Source organism: Pavona decussata, unplaced genomic scaffold (assembly GCF_977016875.1).
Source record: "Pavona decussata unplaced genomic scaffold, jaPavDecu1.1 SCAFFOLD_133, whole genome shotgun sequence".
Taxonomy (NCBI): Eukaryota; Metazoa; Cnidaria; class Anthozoa; order Scleractinia; family Agariciidae; genus Pavona; species Pavona decussata.
The window spans coordinates 1200804-1218137 of record NW_028145546.1 but is presented as its reverse complement, the minus strand read 5'-3'; the positions used below and the strand labels follow the sequence as shown (position 1 = coordinate 1218137).

At 39.2% G+C, this 17334-nt stretch overlaps 1 protein-coding gene across 1 annotated transcript; it reads left to right on the top strand.

The window, feature by feature from the left end:
* The first annotated feature begins 5321 nt into the window (after positions 1 to 5321).
* Positions 5322 to 17185, top strand: LOC146468091 (uncharacterized). The gene is made up of 9 exons (XM_085125027.1): positions 5322 to 6256; positions 7355 to 7526; positions 11291 to 11549; positions 12265 to 12492; positions 13363 to 13617; positions 14776 to 14961; positions 15376 to 15498; positions 15746 to 15877; positions 16418 to 17185. The coding sequence occupies exons 1-9, from the start codon at positions 5443 to 5445 to the stop codon at positions 16607 to 16609; spliced, it is 2361 nt and encodes a 786-aa protein (XP_084981153.1). The 5' UTR covers positions 5322 to 5442; the 3' UTR covers positions 16610 to 17185.
* Positions 17186 to 17334: the final 149 nt, after the last annotated feature.

Sequence of the window (17334 nt, the reverse complement as noted above, 5' to 3'; positions counted from 1 at the left end):
ATAGCGATTTATCCCCTGGATAAAGTTATCCACTCTTTGAACAACTGGTACCTGCTTGACTGTCTAAGGTCTGCTTACAACATATCCAGCATGCAGTTTGCAATTCCATACTTGCTCTAACTTTCCTGATTTAATTATCTCTAAAAAGAGCTACTTACAGCAATTGGCAAAATGACATCACATTAATTCTCCACAAATTTTCTGTCTCATAAGTTCAACATTTGTTACAGGTAGAGCTGTATTGGTGATTATTGTCTGAGTAATATTTCAATTCTACCATCTTTTGCTTCTGTTTGTTAAGTTTGTAACTAACGTGGTAAGCTAATTTGTTAAATTCAAGCCCTTAGGTCACCAAATGTAGAGCTATGATAACCAGTCTGTAGGCCAAAGTAGAGTGTATTGCAAGAACTAATAGATTCCAGAAGCCAAACCATAAATTACGCCCTTTTTCCAGCAAGTCCTTCAATAAGTTATTACTGCTCAGTGAAAATTTATAAACATAATACCAACATCAAACAAAATTTGAGAATTTGTAAAGCCACACACAAGAGACCATAACTGTACTTCAACAAAATAATATTCTTGTCTCAAATGCATTTCAATTTCAGTTTGGATTGATGTAAGAATTTGAGCAGTCTTCCCCATGTTCAACTGTTATGTGAAAATCCCACACAAAATGATGTCACCTGCCAAAACTGTGAGTTATTAATCGTGTGAAAATTCAATGTAATCAAAACGGGAAAATGCCAGTTTTGTTTTGGTTCCAATCTCAGTTAGCAGACTAAAAAACAGCAGCTAGAACTTTACTTGGAAAAGCAGCTTCAAAGAAAGTAATTGATTAGAAATTCCCATGCACTACACAACTGATTATCAAAACATCACAGTTTGAATAGTTTGCATTTTTCTTGCCCCTGTGCCCCACCAAAAATTTACATACAAAGCCAATCAACAATAATTAGCATTAGCTTTACTTTAGATTTAATCTGCAAATAATGAAGAAATACTAAATAATCCAATCACAGGTTTTTGTGAAGTTGTGTAGTTTTGGGAAAGCCACTAGTTACTTTCTTCATGCTAGCTGTATTAAAAGGAGAAGTGTCATGAATGTAAATGCAAAACAATATGGTTTGGAGTATTCTGACTTGTCTTGCAAACTGGTGCTGTACAGCAGATACTGCGTAATTTGTAAATATTAAGTCCTCCAATCAGTTCCAAACAATATTAATTTCCTACAAAGATGACATATCTTTCTGATTATGAGTAACACACTTAAATATCTCATGACACCTCTCCATTTAATACTTGGTTCACTAAAGACAGAATAAACCAAAGGATGATGTACTGTATCTATGTCAATTGTCCAACTGGCCATCACTGAACAATCCCCATCTTCCAACTTCCTATCTTGCCATTATCCTGTAAAATGAATGTACAGAATTTTAGCATTAAACAAATTAGTACCTCCAAAGAGACCCAAAGTGAGTGAAAAATACTGTATGTATTAAAAAAAAATGCAAAAGCCACCTCAATTTACATGTTACTTAAAAGCTGTTAAGGCACCGACACACAATTAGGGTTTTCATTAATTTTTGTGATATGAGGGTTATAATGGTGGTGAATAGACAAGCAGCACTCATTAATTTGTCTTGTTTAGATTGGGTTTAAATCTTTCCCAAGACAGCAGTACCATGTTCAGAGTAAAGGGGTGCCGGTATCCCCAGGGGGTACTCTGGGTTAAAAGTGACAGGGAGGTCCGCGAATGGGGTCATAAACCAACACCCAAAAAACCCCTCGGACTTGAAGCACCCCCCCCCCCCCCCCCGAAAAAAAAAAAAAACTTGAACCAAAATTAAACCCCCCAAAATCCCATGTTGAATTTTTGAACCATATTTCCCAAATTTTTGGGAAAACATTGCTGGAACCCAGGGCTGGAACCTTAATGTTCCTGTGAATGTCAAGCAAAGAGGACCCAAGCGAAAGAGATTCCAGGATCAATTGCCGTTCCCAATCCGCAGAGTCAAGTTCATCTTAGGGGCTGTTTACATGGAGGAAGGAAGATCCTAGAAGGCAAAACAACTTTTTGTTTAGTTTACATGCAGAAATTTCGGTCTGGGTGGTTACCAAGTGGAGAAGGAAAAGAGGAAAAATTGTCTGCCTTTTAATAGCAGCTGAACGCCGGGCTGCCGTCATGTTTGTTCTTTTTCGTTCCTAGTACTAGTACTAGCGCGCGTGTGAAACCGCGAAATTCAAATTTTCAAAAAGTTTCAGAAGTGAAAAATTTTACAGTGATTTTAAAATTGTAATTGTTGTAATAATTCAGATCCTTAGTTGAAGGGATTCGAAATTTTGACGTTTTTCATTCTCAAAAGTGTTCACGTGCGTTTAGTATACAGCTTTAATAGCTCAAAGGACAGTTCTTGAAAAAACAAATCAAATAAAAACAAAATGGTCTCAGAAGTCGGAAGTCAGCCTAAAATAGTCTAGTTTATACTTTTACGTGTTTTCCAATCAAATTTCAACCATAACTGAACTTAAATGTGCTGCATATTACGAAAATAAAAGTTTTTTGTTTCGCTTACCTCAGGTAGTAGTAATATTCCCGCGCAACTGGAAGATTGAATTGGTCACATTAAAACACCAATTTTGTACCACAGAGATACAAATACCTTAAACAAAAGAGAACCCTACATTATTTGCCACGCTTGTAGCACGAAAAAGACAATAAAAAGAAAGTGAAAATTAAAAAACATTCAACTCAAAATACCTTTTCATAATCAAACACGAAAATCTTTTTACCACGTTGAGTTATGATGCCCGCAAGGAAAACTGGGATTTGAAAGTATGTCACGTGATCCAAACGTCACATAACTCGTTCCCAGGGACAGAAGGGACAGCATCAGAATCAAAAATCAAACGAATGTAAAAAAAAAAAAAAAAAAAAACGTATCAAAACCTAATCGAACACAAGTTTCAAGGTGAGAAAAGTTTCCCGAGCAAAACTTGGAGGTTTTTAAAACAAAACTTGCAGTACTGTAAATAACAAACATTTTACTGGCGACTGTTCAAATGAAGAAGCAGCAGTGAAGAGGGCGTGTACAAAGAAAAGTGAAAAAGGAACGTTTTGAATTTGGCCTGATACGTTCCGATTGCATAAAGCTTGTGTTTGAGTTGAATACAAGTTTGTTGGATTTGTTTGCTTTTTCTCGTCACTTTTTCGACGGACGTTTATTAGGCACGGCGACTCTGCACTGAGAGCTAGGCTGGGGCGTTTACCACAAAATTAACAAAAAGATTCCATTTTTCCGTGCGTCTGTACTCTGGTAACGCACCGACGACGTCAAAACGTGGTGAGAACAAAGAATAGAACTGACTGATGTTCTTACCACGTTTTGACTTTTTGTCCAATGCCCTCGCGGGTCTTTCGTGCTTGCTTATCAGAGTACAGACAAACGGCAAAACGGAATCTACGTGTTAATTTTCTCTCTTATTTCTCTCATAGAGCTTCCGTACCTACAACAAAATAAATTTTATTTGTTTAAGGCAATAACCAAGACACTTCGGGAGCCAACATCACGGGACAGTCCATTTTTGTTCGCTTCTCAACAAAACAGTTTGCAGTTAACCAGTCAGTCTGACTGGACTTTAGATTCGAGACTCTGATCACGTGCGCCGGTCGCACCAGGGAGTTTAAGAAACGAGGACGGCAACGGTAACGAGAACGTCCTTTAAGAATATAACTTCTCGTTTTTGTAACTCTTTTGCAGTCATTTAAATTTGTTTAACTTGGAAAATGCTAGCGAACTCTCCAGGAACTAAATTAGTATGAACGACGTCAAAGTAAGGAAAAATAAAGAAGATTTTGCGTCATACGCTCCCGTTCTCGAGAAAACCTAAAATTTGGTCATTTCACGTTGTTGTTTTGCAGAGGACGGCAAAGAAATGTACCAAAATGTAAAACGCACGTGCAGAGCGATTGTTTTTGCTCATTAAACCTATTGTTTTGCGGCGTTCTCGTTACCGTTGCCGTCCTCGTTTCTTAAACTCCCTAATGACGTCATTCCTCCGTCTATACTCTAAAGGCCCCTTCATCAGCTGCGATTTGGGTTGCGGTCTTTTCGGCGATCTCACGGCGACGCCAAATCGCGCGGTGTGAACAACCGGCAATTTGACTGCGACCTCACCTGCGATGGACTGCGACATCCTGCGATTTTTCTGACGATTTCTGAAATAATATATAAATTTAACCACTGTCTCATGGCAGAGCTCCCGAAAAGAGTCGCCATGTTGTACTAGTAAAGTTTAAATAATAATATTGAGGTTGTTACCTGTGAACGAAGTTCCCGTGTCCTCCTTGATAACGTTTGAAATAGCTTCCAAAGCCATTTTCTTTTTGTCGTTGTTTTAATTTGTAGTCGTCTGACTTTGTGTTATACAAATATTCGTATTTTCTCCAGTCGCTTATCAAAATTTCCTCCTCTTGGGTTTTCCAACTCTTTTTTTTTTTTTTTTTTTTTTTTTTTTCTCATCTTTTTCGGCATCAACCTTTCTCCCCCATCTTGAAAACGCTGACAAATCTCAATTTTTTTTTACAGATTTCTAAAGAAATCACACACAAATCACACTGAAATTTGAACATGTTCAAAACACCTGCAACGGTCGTGCCATGTCGAGGGTCCATCGCAGGTGAGATCGCATTCAAATCGCCGTTCACACCGCGCGATTTGGCGTCGACATGAGATCGCCAAAAAAAATCGCACCCCAAATCGCAACTGAAATCGCGCCTTGTGAACGGCCATTTTAGGGCAACCATGCGCTCTGATTTCTTCTTCAAGTTATTATGATCAACTGATGTCCAGGCTCTTTCTTTCAAAAGTGACATGAAATACAAGTGCCAAAGTGAGACAGGCGGAAATTTGAGAGCCATCAGGGGGAAATGTTGAAACAACCACAAGATATCAGGATATATAAGAGAGATATAAGTGATAATTACTATGTGCCAGAAGCATGCAAGTTGACATGTTGACACAATTTTGTCCTCTCTCCCTATTTTCAGTATTTGGTTCGTTTTTCTCTATATAAATGTTTTAGATGTTTTGGTTAAGACAAAAAGAAACGCCTTGTCTCTAATAAACGCACCCAACTGAACTCTCAAGTACTCCTCTAAAACGGTTCTTTAAAACTTTTTTACCATCTTTCTCAATAACCATTTTAACCTTTCCTTCTAATAAAAGTATTAGATATGGCAATTAATGGAATTGTCACCATAGGAATCATTTTATTCTTAGTTATCATACAATTAAACACTTTCATGATTCATTGAGCCCATTTGTGGAAACATCAAAACACGAAAATGTAAATCGTTAAATTGACAAGGCGTCACCCATCGTTGACATAAATTGCTTTGTTCGTTTACATTATTTGAGACTAAATTAAAGACTAAAAATGATGGCCGAAGACAAAGTTGAATTCAGTAGGAACAAAACGGCGCTCTCTAAGGGTAGGATTCTGCTGATCGTACTCGCTGTGATTGCCATAATCATTTTAATCGTGGGAATCGTGCTAATAGCTCTTGCAGCAAAGAAGAAAGATTGCGACGACAAAGACGATAAACATCCTGGAAGCACTGACGAACAGACCTCATCAACCTTCTGTGAATACTCCGAAGAAGCCAGACGGATCGGGTTAGACGATATTATTCTGCTCGTGAAGAAGAGCTATTACGATAATCATCCTTTCCAGTTGCCAAATGATCCTGGTGCGACTCGAGATGAGATTAAGAAGAAGTACACAGCTTACAATCCGACACCAGAATACATTAAACAAGTCACGGACACTGCATGGGAACTCTTGAAGCAGGTGAACAAAACAAAAGTGAACCATGACAAACTCAAACCAAGGGAAAGGAAAGCTCTATCACAGCTAAAGCATTACCTCAAGACTGTGTTTGGTCAACCATTTGGAATGAACTTTTATTCCGGCGATTGGATGATGGGACCAACATTTGCCTGCAGTGAATCAATCTGTTACGCTTCCAAACATTTGCACAGTATGCTGAAACGTCTAAAGCCTGAAAACTTGGAAGACATCACCTTAATAGAGAATAAATTGAAGACTCACAAAACAGGAATTTTGAGATACATGGAAAACATCAAGATGGGAAAATTACACGGAATGGTTTACAGCCAAGAGGCTTGTATTTCTGCGCGAAAAACAATGAGAAGCATTTATAGGAATATCGCTTTAAAGAACGAAACAGGTGAGCTTTGATCTCAAACATTCTGATATTAGTGACAACATCCCTCAGTATTTATTTGCATAAAATGACATACAAAACGCTCGCTACTCTTACAATGTCAACAGATTAAATTTTAATTATGCTTCCACAGTAAGGCTGTGCTTAAATTTCAGGATCTATTTTAATTATACTCGATTTGCTTGGTTTGAACTGAAATAATAATCAAACACTACTTGACAGGAGGTTATTGTCAGAGTAAGTAAACTTTTCTAGAAATTAATCGAGGTCTCTCAAAGGCTCGTAATAAAGTTCCAAATTTCACTTTGCATAATATCGAAAAACTAAACAGTGACATAAAAATGAATAGTTACGTAGGCTTAGTAGCTTTTTCAGTGTCGGGTCTAAGGGAGGACCAACTTACTTTTTAGAAAAAAAAACCCCGAGATATTTCATTTCACGAAGAAGAAGTACGTCGATCGTTCTAAAGCCCCCGAATGGTTACAATTTAGAATTTCATCCACAGATTCATGATCCATTAAAAGTTAAAATAACCTCTTGTACACCGTATTGAACAGCACCACCGAGAAGTAGATTGGACTGCCGGTAGTGCAATTGTTCGAAGTATTACTGCTTAGTAGCTTTCACTGGAATGCGATCACACTCTAGAATTTCATCCGCGCAGACTCATCAGTTAGAAATACCTTATACAGTTTTTAAACAGCACCACAAGAAAGTACTGCTCAGTGACTTCATTTCGTACGATTTTATCTACAGACTCAAAAGTTAAAGTCACCTTGTATAGCGTAAGTACCTCACATTAATCAAATTTTGTAAGAAAAAACACAGGATTGGCGTTTTCAGTGATCTCGGGATAAGCGTCGTAATTCCCAAAAAATGTCCTTTTTTAATACTTCAAAATCTTTGAAACTGTTTTAGCTGTTACTGAATTATTAAGGATCTTTTCAAGATCCTTGGAAATATCAAAAATAATAGTGATCAAAATTTGGTACTTATCAGCGACAAGAACTAGTCCAGTCAGGTACTGTGGTTCTTATTGCCTGCTAAGTCGGTGGTATGTTTGCTCCATGCAAAGTAATCATATTTTCCCCCGATTGACAGGTGTTCTGGAAGAATACTACGTCAGAGACGTCTTCGATGGAAATTACTTTTCCGGTATTACAGAGGAAATGAATACCACATGGAAAAATCAACATAGAGGAAAATCAGTAAAGGAGTCGTTGGATGATTATCTTGTGAAATATTTTGGGAAACCGATGAAGACACTGTTAAGGTAAGGATAAGAGACGTCTATGTTACAAGGAAAACTTAAGTGCGCAAAGCCGTGAGGTGTCAAAATCTAAGTGACAGTTGTTTAAACAAAGTCTAACTTATGCCGCGGCTTAAGGTAATCAGTGGGCCTCCAAATCTGTTCATAAGTGTTTTATTTTAAGTAGATAGACAGTTTTCTAGTCTGGGATGCAAGCCTTCTTGCTACCGTCAACAGCAGCCAATGTTTAGACATGATTGGTGGCAAAATGGAAAACGGCTTAGAACGTGGTTTGTTAAACACCGTCTAAACTATCTTTTAATAACTGACCCTAAACGTTTGGCTTCTTTAAGGACGGAGAACAAGCAGTGAAATCCCAGCTTCTTGGTCATTATCTTGAGAATGAATTTAAAACAATTATGAAGCGACCGAACGGCGACTAAAATTGATTTGAAAACGTCGGTTATTACATAAACGTTGATAGTTAATTTAACATCCAGATATCCTGTAGTGCAGACTATAATTTTATCCCATGTTTTTCAAAGAAATCGAGTAAATGACATCTCTCATAAGTACCACCTAAAAGCAAACAAAGGACAACGAAGAACGCTCTTGTTGTTTCAGTTTGACTGTCAACTGTTCAGAACTGGACGATTGAATCAGAATACGAGTTTCTGATGACCAACTGTGAATTTTTCCGGTTAACAATTTTTTTAACGACATTTAGCAGTATACACCACACCAATGGCTAATACTTTTCGCGTATTCTGATTGGCTACTCAAACTCGGGATACTATTTGCTATTCATCTCGCTGTTCCGCGCCTGTGCTCCAGAAAGTTCAGAATTATCCCACCAGCTTGAGTTGGATTTGAGATGATAGATAGCCAACGAGGCACGTAACACCGAACTGGCTATAACGATCTGGTATCCAGCAAGCGCGAGTCTAATAATTGTTATACCAAAAACAACCGAGATCAGTAAGATCTCACTGATTTCATGTCAGTTCAAGAAAGACAAGAACACGATTTAATTGGTACATGGTACATGGCTGATATCCCATGGACGCTAAACCAATCAAAACTCTGGTAATGCATTATACAATGATCCAGTTTTTAATAATGGTAAATATCCAAAACTTCACTTCCGCTTCGGTGGATAATTGTTTATTATTGATTTGCTTATCCGATAGTATCTTTAAAAGATATCACTAAAGCTCTGTTTTGATCTCTTACCAGGATTTCTTGCGATTTTTGGCCCGGGAATAGTATTTGCAGTAAAATTTGGGATTTGGGCAAAATTTGGGCTGGGAATTCGTGTGGACCAATCTCAGTTTTAGAAATCGTTTACGTATGTTTTCATGTATGGCGTATACCGTACGTTTAATATACGAAATACGTAAGAAGTGACCACCCAGCGTCGTCCCAATCCTCATCATGTTTATCGTTGTCCTTGATTCGAAGGCTTGAGGCCGATCTCGAAAGGGCGCTCGACTTCGTCTTTCCGATCAGCTCAGCGAGTGACGAGACATTCGATTTCGTGCGAAGGACGACTAAGATCAAGGATGGCACAACTTGAAAGTAACCACTGTAAAAGGATGCTAAATCCGAAAAAAAAAAAAGGCTTGCTGTTGCTTTGCGCTCGTTACTTTTCTAATTTAATGGCTTAATTGTAGGTTTGAACTGTGCTCGAGCAACTAACCAACGAAGAAGCACTTCAAAGGGGTTTTGAAATAAATAAAACTTGCACACCGGGTTGCGACACTCGCATGGAAATTTGCAATGCTCAAGCGAGAACATGTCCTGAGAGGCACTCTGTCTAACAGTGTATCGCAACTTTAGAACAAACTTCCAAGACTTAAAACACTCTTCAGCGACAGCATAATCTCACCACCGTCTCTTTAACTGCTTCTCTCACCTCTTTGATTCTCCAACAATAAAGAATTGGGTTCAGAGATGAGTTGAGGTAAACCAATGTGGCAGCGAAGGCTTCAGCCACAAAAAGAGATGGACTTATGCCATGAATCGTTTTCGCTGTGGTCACAATGACAAACGGCACATTGCAAGCTACCAATGTTAGATGAACCCAAAGGGCATTATACACTGTGTTCCTGTACTTGTTCATATTGAACCTGCCTGCCAACCGCCCTCCTGGTTTCAAATGATCTTGAACTTGTAACTTTTGATGACGAAGTTTGAGGTGGATTGTAGAGTAACTAAAGGTTGCGATTAAAACAGCGATAGCTATCACCACACAGCAGCCTATAAGGTAAATAATCGGATCCCATAGGTACAATAGAGCATTGCCAGAGCTTACAAGCCATACAAAGATAACAACCAACCGTACTCGTTTAACAGTTACAAGTTCTCTATAACGAGTCTTAAGTTTTAAGGCCAGAAGTCTGTCTACGCTTACTGCGGTAAGTGTAAACACCGAAACACCACACAGAGCAGCACTGGTGATATACGCCAAACGTTCGCTGATAAAACAAAGTTCCCAGCGCTTGTTGATGACTGATAGAACATGGATGATGAAAAGAGGTTGGGAAAAGACGCCAACGCAAAGATCACTGATGGCAAGACAACGAAATAAGAGTTTTGATGGCGCATGAAGCAGCAGTACCCGACGGAGAGCGAGTAAAATTAAAACATTTCCAAGTAATGCTGTGATAGATAAAATGACATTTGGAGCCAGCGCAATATATGAACTGATTGTATGTTCGGCATCCTGAATGAGGTCCACATTGGCAGAACATATAGATCCTTTTGTCGAGTATTGGTTTTCATTCTCCTTTTCAAAATTGGTCATTTTTTATTCAGTTTTGCTGGCTAATGATGGGCAAAAATTATTTGTTTCCACCTGCACAAAAGCAATTATTTCTGGCCGACTCGAATTGAATTTGAAATTAAAATGAACAGGCCCGCATGTCGCATTATGTAAACTAAGCTAGGCATGTATCCATGCAATTTTCCTGATTAAACAAACGAGATTGATATTTCAATGTTGGTTGAAACTTTATACTCATTTTACCAAAAGTTTCTACGTTGCACCTTATGGACAAACAGACAAAAGTATGTTGTAATCTTTTTTCGAAAAGAATCATGTCACATTCACAGCTTGATATCCAACTTTTATTTCCGCGTCTCATTTCAAGAATATTTCAAGCTATCCGAATTATCTGTAAACACAAAACTTTCACGTCGCTGAATTTTTAATCTTTAAAATGTAATCATGTTAAAATGACCAAGCAAACTCTTGGGCATGGGGCCAATTTAACCGGGACCGCACACTGTTCTACGTGAACAAGTTTCTCTAACAGAGACTCAAATTTTATTGATTTTTTGAAAGTTCTTATTTTATGAAACACATCGGGGAAATTACAATCAATCTATAAAAAGCGCACTGGCGAAAACGCCCGCTTATCGGTCAGAACTTTCGAGAAACGGGCTCCTGTTCTGCTAATGTCCCTACCTAACATTCGTTCATCGAAGGACTTTTGGACAGTCCCAGGCCGCTGCCGGCCTACCTCTGTCTCATGCTCTGCAGCAAGCATTTTCATGGTCTGCTCTTATTTTGGAAAATTTTCAAATGCAGAGATGCCAATCCCTGGAGATCTGAAATCTGAATATTTCTGTCCCACAATCGATCAATAAGACGTATATTAACATACCTTTTTAAAATTAATAAGCTTCTTTCTACTATATCGTGTGTTTTTCGTCGCTAAGCGTTTGCATCATAACCGAAATTAAAGATCCATGATCGAACAAAATTGTCCCTGTTTTCTTCACAGATATTTGGAGCACGAACATTACCGCCATTGTGTCCCAAGCAACTTTTCAAGCGGCCTAGCCACTCTGCCACTGGATCATGTGTGGGTTGATGGTAAAGAAAACACATCTTGGCCAACCAACAAAATGCTGCCTACCGGTGATATGCTGGATGGTAAAAAAGCATACACCATGATAATGCCATATTTTACGACCAATGAGATGACACCGGATGAAGTCAACAAACTGGGATACGAACAGCTGAATAAACTTTATCCACAGGTAAAATGTCTCGTTTAACGCAATAAAAAAGCATTTTGATTCCTTAGCACAAAACCGCAGGAGAAACTCACGGAAATATCGAAGGATTACAAAATCTTTAGTTGGCCTTTAGCCCTGGCTCGGCTTTCACAGTTTTCCCCAGGGGTGGGGGGGCGGGGGGGTACTCTCTATAATGAACTATACAGGGGGGCTCCACCCTAAAGGAGTACCTTTTTCAGGCTGGATAGGCATTTCACTAGCTGAAGTATTGGTACTTAGGTGTAGGATTTAGATCCTACGAGATACAATAGTCTCGCGAAATAGGTGATGAAAATCATGATTAATTTAACGGAAACGTTTTTTCCCACTACGTTAGGAACATTTGTCATTTCTCGCCTCGTTGAGAAAGAATTCACGCGCTCACGAACGACTCGATTTTGTAGAATAAATTTTAATTCTCGTTTTGTTAGGAACTCTTCCTTTTTTAGACAAGTCACCCGCGTCAGCAACATTCTGTTTCAGATTCTCCGTTCTTTTGAAAGCGATATTTTGAATGATGCTGTTATTCCTAAGCTAGAGTAACAATGGACAAAACAATCTTAACGTTCGCTGTATTAAGTTTTGGGCTCGTTGTATGAAGCCTCGAGCAAAGGAATTTAGCATCCTGGGATAAGAGCACTTGCTACTTAACATTGTATCATCAAAAGTAAATTCATTTTGGTTGGTACGTCCTTAGGTCGTAAAAGCAGCTAAGAACTTTACTGGAAAAGACAACGAAACCGAAGCTGTCAAAGAATTCAGAAGCAAGTTAGACTCACCTGATAATTACTTCAATAAAGACGAGTTTCCTGCAAACGAGTCAGATGACCAGGCACATGTACGATGTGGCACTATTGAAGGAGCTAAGAAATATTGTCCCATGAGATGGAAAGCTCTACAAAGCTGGTTTAAGGAAACTAGAATGGTAATATGAAAGAAATGTGATGGTATATTCCAGCCTGGTGAATGAATGAGAATGATGATTATTCGAGAAAGTGACGCAGGCAGTATGCCTGCGTCACTTTCTAGAATAATCATCATTCTAGAATGGTAATGTATCATATAATCAGCTGATTAGGGACGGTTCCAAGTGGATAAGGGGATGTATTATGGTTGCAGATATAAAGAGCCTCCTTTTTGGGGGATGATAACAATAATGGTAAGATGAAGGAAAAAAGGATTACGAGGATGACCACTGAATCACCTGATTTCCTGAAATAAAATGCCCTCTCAATCTAACCTCCCCTTGGAACGTTCAAAGACCTGTGTAAAAAGAGAAGTACCTACCTTGAGGCATCACTTAGAAAGAGGGAGGGGTAAATCATTAGACCATTTCCACGTTGCTGTAATCCTCATTATGAAAGCGAGGCTAAGTGCAAAAGCTTTTCATATGAAAATAAATGTTGATTGCATATGAATGAAAACTACTTTTCACAACAAAAACTTTGCACTTAGCCTCGCTTTTATAATGAGGTTCAACGCTACTTGAAATGGCCTATTTATGAGGGTCTCAATTGCCTGTGTCATCTGTGTCACACGTTAAATTGGCTTGATTTTAATAAATTTTTTGTTTAGCTTTCTTGTTATCTATTTAGACACTTAAATAAAGTTCTTCCTTCCTCCTTCCGTCCTTCCTCCTCTCTTCTCTTCCCTTCCTTCCTTCCTTCCTACTTCCCTCCCTCCCTTCCTTCCTCTCTCCCTCCCTCCCTCCTTCCTTTCCTTCCCTCCCTCCCTCCCTCCCTCCCTCCTTCCTTCCTTCCTCATTTACTTAGCCTTCACTTGTGCTCTGTTTAAGGTGATGAGCCTCATAAGCCCCAAAATAGTGGACATGTTTTACTTCACCGGAGATAAAGACTCGACACCAAACTGCCCAGTTGATTTGCGACCTGACTTCAACCCATCCACGGGCGTTCAGAGTTACACCTCGAGTGATCCCACGTGTTCTCGGCCTGCCTATTACAATATTCCATTCTTCATGGACAGGATGGGTCCCAAGTCTTCCGAGTGGAGTATTAGTGCACACGAGGTTCGGCCAGGGCACCACCTTGAGGTGAATACAGGGGAAACTAGGAACGAAAATTCTATGGCTTTTAAGCCAAGTCCATGACCTCAAAATTGACAGCTGACAATGAGTAAAATGCACGACTGGCTGAACGTTTTGATGCTAAGTTTCCTAAATTTCTTTACTTTTCAACCATCAGCTGAATACAATTTGGGGAAAATTTTAAAATTTCATGACTTTTCCATGACCCAAACCATTACATCCGTCTTTTCAAGACCGTGTGAACCCTGAAATAAGTGGAATAGACATTTTGCCATGGTTTTAAAACTGGAAAACCGCAATTGGCACAAATCTCCCCTGGGGTAAGGTGGTGGTGGTGGTGCGTGAGCCTACTGAGGTAAAAAAAAAAAAGGCAATTGGGCCCCTTTAGAGAAAGAGATTCGAAATTCCGGCGGACTTTCTGGAAAGATTTTGGCAGACTTTTTAAAGGTTACTAAGTGGAGAAGAATGAGCTTGTTTGGATTATGTTCTGGTCCGATGAACCTTTTGGGGTCCAGCTTTAGCGTAATTGGGCGTAATAGTGTAACCGCAACATGGCTCATTCGCACTCTTCCGTCACCAGTATACCCGAGTATCCCCCACCACCCCCCCCCCCCCCCTAACCCGACGCATATCACTGAAGGAGGACTAGGAGAGAACAAATTAGAACATGAGGTATGGCCGCTTAACCAAGCGCAAGACAAAACTCATTATACTGTGGGTAAAAACAAAAGGCTTTCTTAACGATTCGTGCTTTGGACGGAGTCAGTTATTGGAGGACGATATCAACCCGAAGTATATTTAACAGTTATTCCACGGGCACGCGTTGGATATAAGATGATGGATAGCCAACGAGGCACGTAGCGCCGAGTATGCTATAATCATCTCATATCAAACAAGCGAGAGTGGAATAATTGTTTTATTAAGACCAATCAAGACATATTGCTGTGGATCTTGCTGAGTGGACTTTGCAAAAACAACCGAAAGACAATTTAGCTAATGGTCGCCGTTTCCCTGGCATGGTATAATGGCTCTATATACCACGGCTGCTAAGCCAATCAAATCCCAGGAATGCGTTATACAATGAACCAGTTTTTAATAATTTCCGTTTTTCTACCAATTCAGAACCAAATATAGTTAGTATTGAACATTTTAAAACCATTATAGATCCAAGGAGCTCAAGAAAATTTCCCAGACAGTTGTGGTGGTCCGATTGCCTGGTTAGCTTCTAGAACATTCTACACAGCGTATGTCGAAGGCTGGGCGCTGTACGCCGAAAATCCGCTGATATCAGATGATACAGATGTTTATGACGACGAACCAATGCAAAGATACGGCATGTTGAAGGAACAGGCAAGTAAATTATGACACTTTAAAAGGGACATAAATGCGTTTTATTTGCCCTCAGTGAGTGATAGTGGTATACTGTTCACAGCGGTTTCAAATCGCAGTCGCGCGAGAAAAATTGAGTGTGTGCGATAAAAGTTACACCAATAATCTTACTTATAAACGAACCTTCAGTTGGGCTTAGCATTCACAGCGCGAAGCAACTCAAACAGGTGGTCAGAGCGGGACTTTGACAGACTAACACCGAGCTGGTTTAGCGGTAATTTTACGTAAACATCAACAATTAAGGAAATAATTCAACAGAAAGTTCTTTACGTCAATAGTCATTTGTTCCACTAAAACTCCGGACCACAGAAAATTGGTTTAAAGCCCCTAAATTTGAAACTGGGACCACTTTTTTGCCCCTTTTTTTCCTTTCAGATATTGCGAGCACTAAGACTGATTATAGACACAGGGCTGCACTACAAGGGACTGAAGAGAGACGACGCTTTGAAAATGTTTGCAGATTATGCTTGGGATGAATCTGACTTCGCTCGGAAAGAGGTAACAAAATGAACCTTGTTATATTGATAAATGGACATGATGATAATAATGATTAGGAAATAATGGCGAATGACAGTGACGACGATCTGTTGATAACGAAGGCGACGATAATGTCGACGATGGTGATGATGACGTTAATACTACTTTTGTAACACTGTCCTCCTCCTCAATCATGCCCAACAAAACCAGTGTTTATGCCAACGTATGGATTTCACTTATCAACACTGTCACTTCTTAATCTTACAAGGTAACACGTTATCAAGGCTGGCCAGGACAGGCTACAGGGTACATGGTTGGAAGGTTAGGAATTCTAAAAGCCAGAGAACACACAACTTCTGCTTTGAGCAAAAAGTTCAACCTCAAAGATTTTCATTACCAGGTAATGTAATTAAGAGGAAACAATCTGGTACAAACCAACAAGAAGATAAGCTAATCGCTGAGCTAACAACTCAGATTTGTTTTGCCCAATCACAAAAACATTGTCATAGCAGTTTGCTGTCATTGTAGTCAGCGAAAAGTTAAGGGTATGTCACTTAGCAACAAGATCCATGTCACTTAGCAAAAGGATATATCATTTCATGTAGCAACACAACGTATCATGCCATTATCAGCTGGACACGTCACCATGGTATTAACCCGAGCAGCATGCAGTCTTGCTCGTTACCAGTTTCCCAGAAAGCTCAGTCAGTGACAAGTGTACGAGAGGTCCTGGGTTCGATTCTCGTCGGAGACTCTGTCAGGCGTTTTTTTGTTCTCCGCGGAACAGATAAGTTAATTACTTTTCGGGACTTTGGGAAAGTAAGTTAATTAGTTTGAATCAGCAATTCGGATTATTTTTTGTAACACTGGATTGAACGAGTCCTCTGCCTCCTGATTACCTTGTCTTGACTTATTTTCGGTTTCTTCTCAATCCGTTTAGGTTTTGACGCAAGGATCCTCGCCCCTTGCTTTCCTGCAGGAGCACATCAAGAAGTACGTCGAATGTGTTAAAGAACCAGGCAAAGAAGGTTGTTCTAATATCCTCAATTCTCCTAAGAGAACCCCGCCCAAGAAAGGTGAAAAGAAGCCAGGAAAGCGACTGTATTTTGAGGCTATCAAGCATTATGCTTGACAGGGCAAAACAGCCGGTTCTGTATCCGCTAAGATGCAAGTATGAAGGATAGAACTAAAAATAATTATCAATTTTGGAGTTTTTCGTTATTTAAGATTTGTCGTGAAGAGTTTTTGAACTGGGCCGCCAGCGGTGAAACACTTTTTCAGCAAGTCTACAATGGCTCACTTGGTAAATAGAAACAAACTGAAGAAAACCAAAGTTTTATTTTGAAATATAGTAGTTTTGTGAAGTGTAGGAAACCATTAAACGTTTTTTTTTTTAAACTATAGTTTTAATAAACTTTTAAGGCTTCATGACAACTTTCCTTGTTAGGGAAAGCTTTTTTTCATGGACAACATAATGTTTAGGTAAATGTACTGTTTTTGGTACTCGCTATGAAACAATTACTTACCTCGCTTTTGTTTGTTTGTTTGTTTTTGTTTTTTACGGTATTAACAACATTTGATAATACCTCATTTGAATAGCACGTAGTCATAGTATACAAAATAAAACACCTTATATTTCTTCTCTAAGAGCGTATAATATCACATGGTGAAAAAAAGTTACTCCGTAGTGTGTCACAGCAACTTTGTTTGCTCAAGTGTCAACATAAAAACCCTGATCCGCACAGCAATAACTCAGCAGGCTCATCCACCGTTTAACTGTGACGGAAAACCACTCGCAACCTTCGAGGCAAGAGTCGTTTTTTTATGATGCACTATTTCGTAGTTTTGTTCATTTTG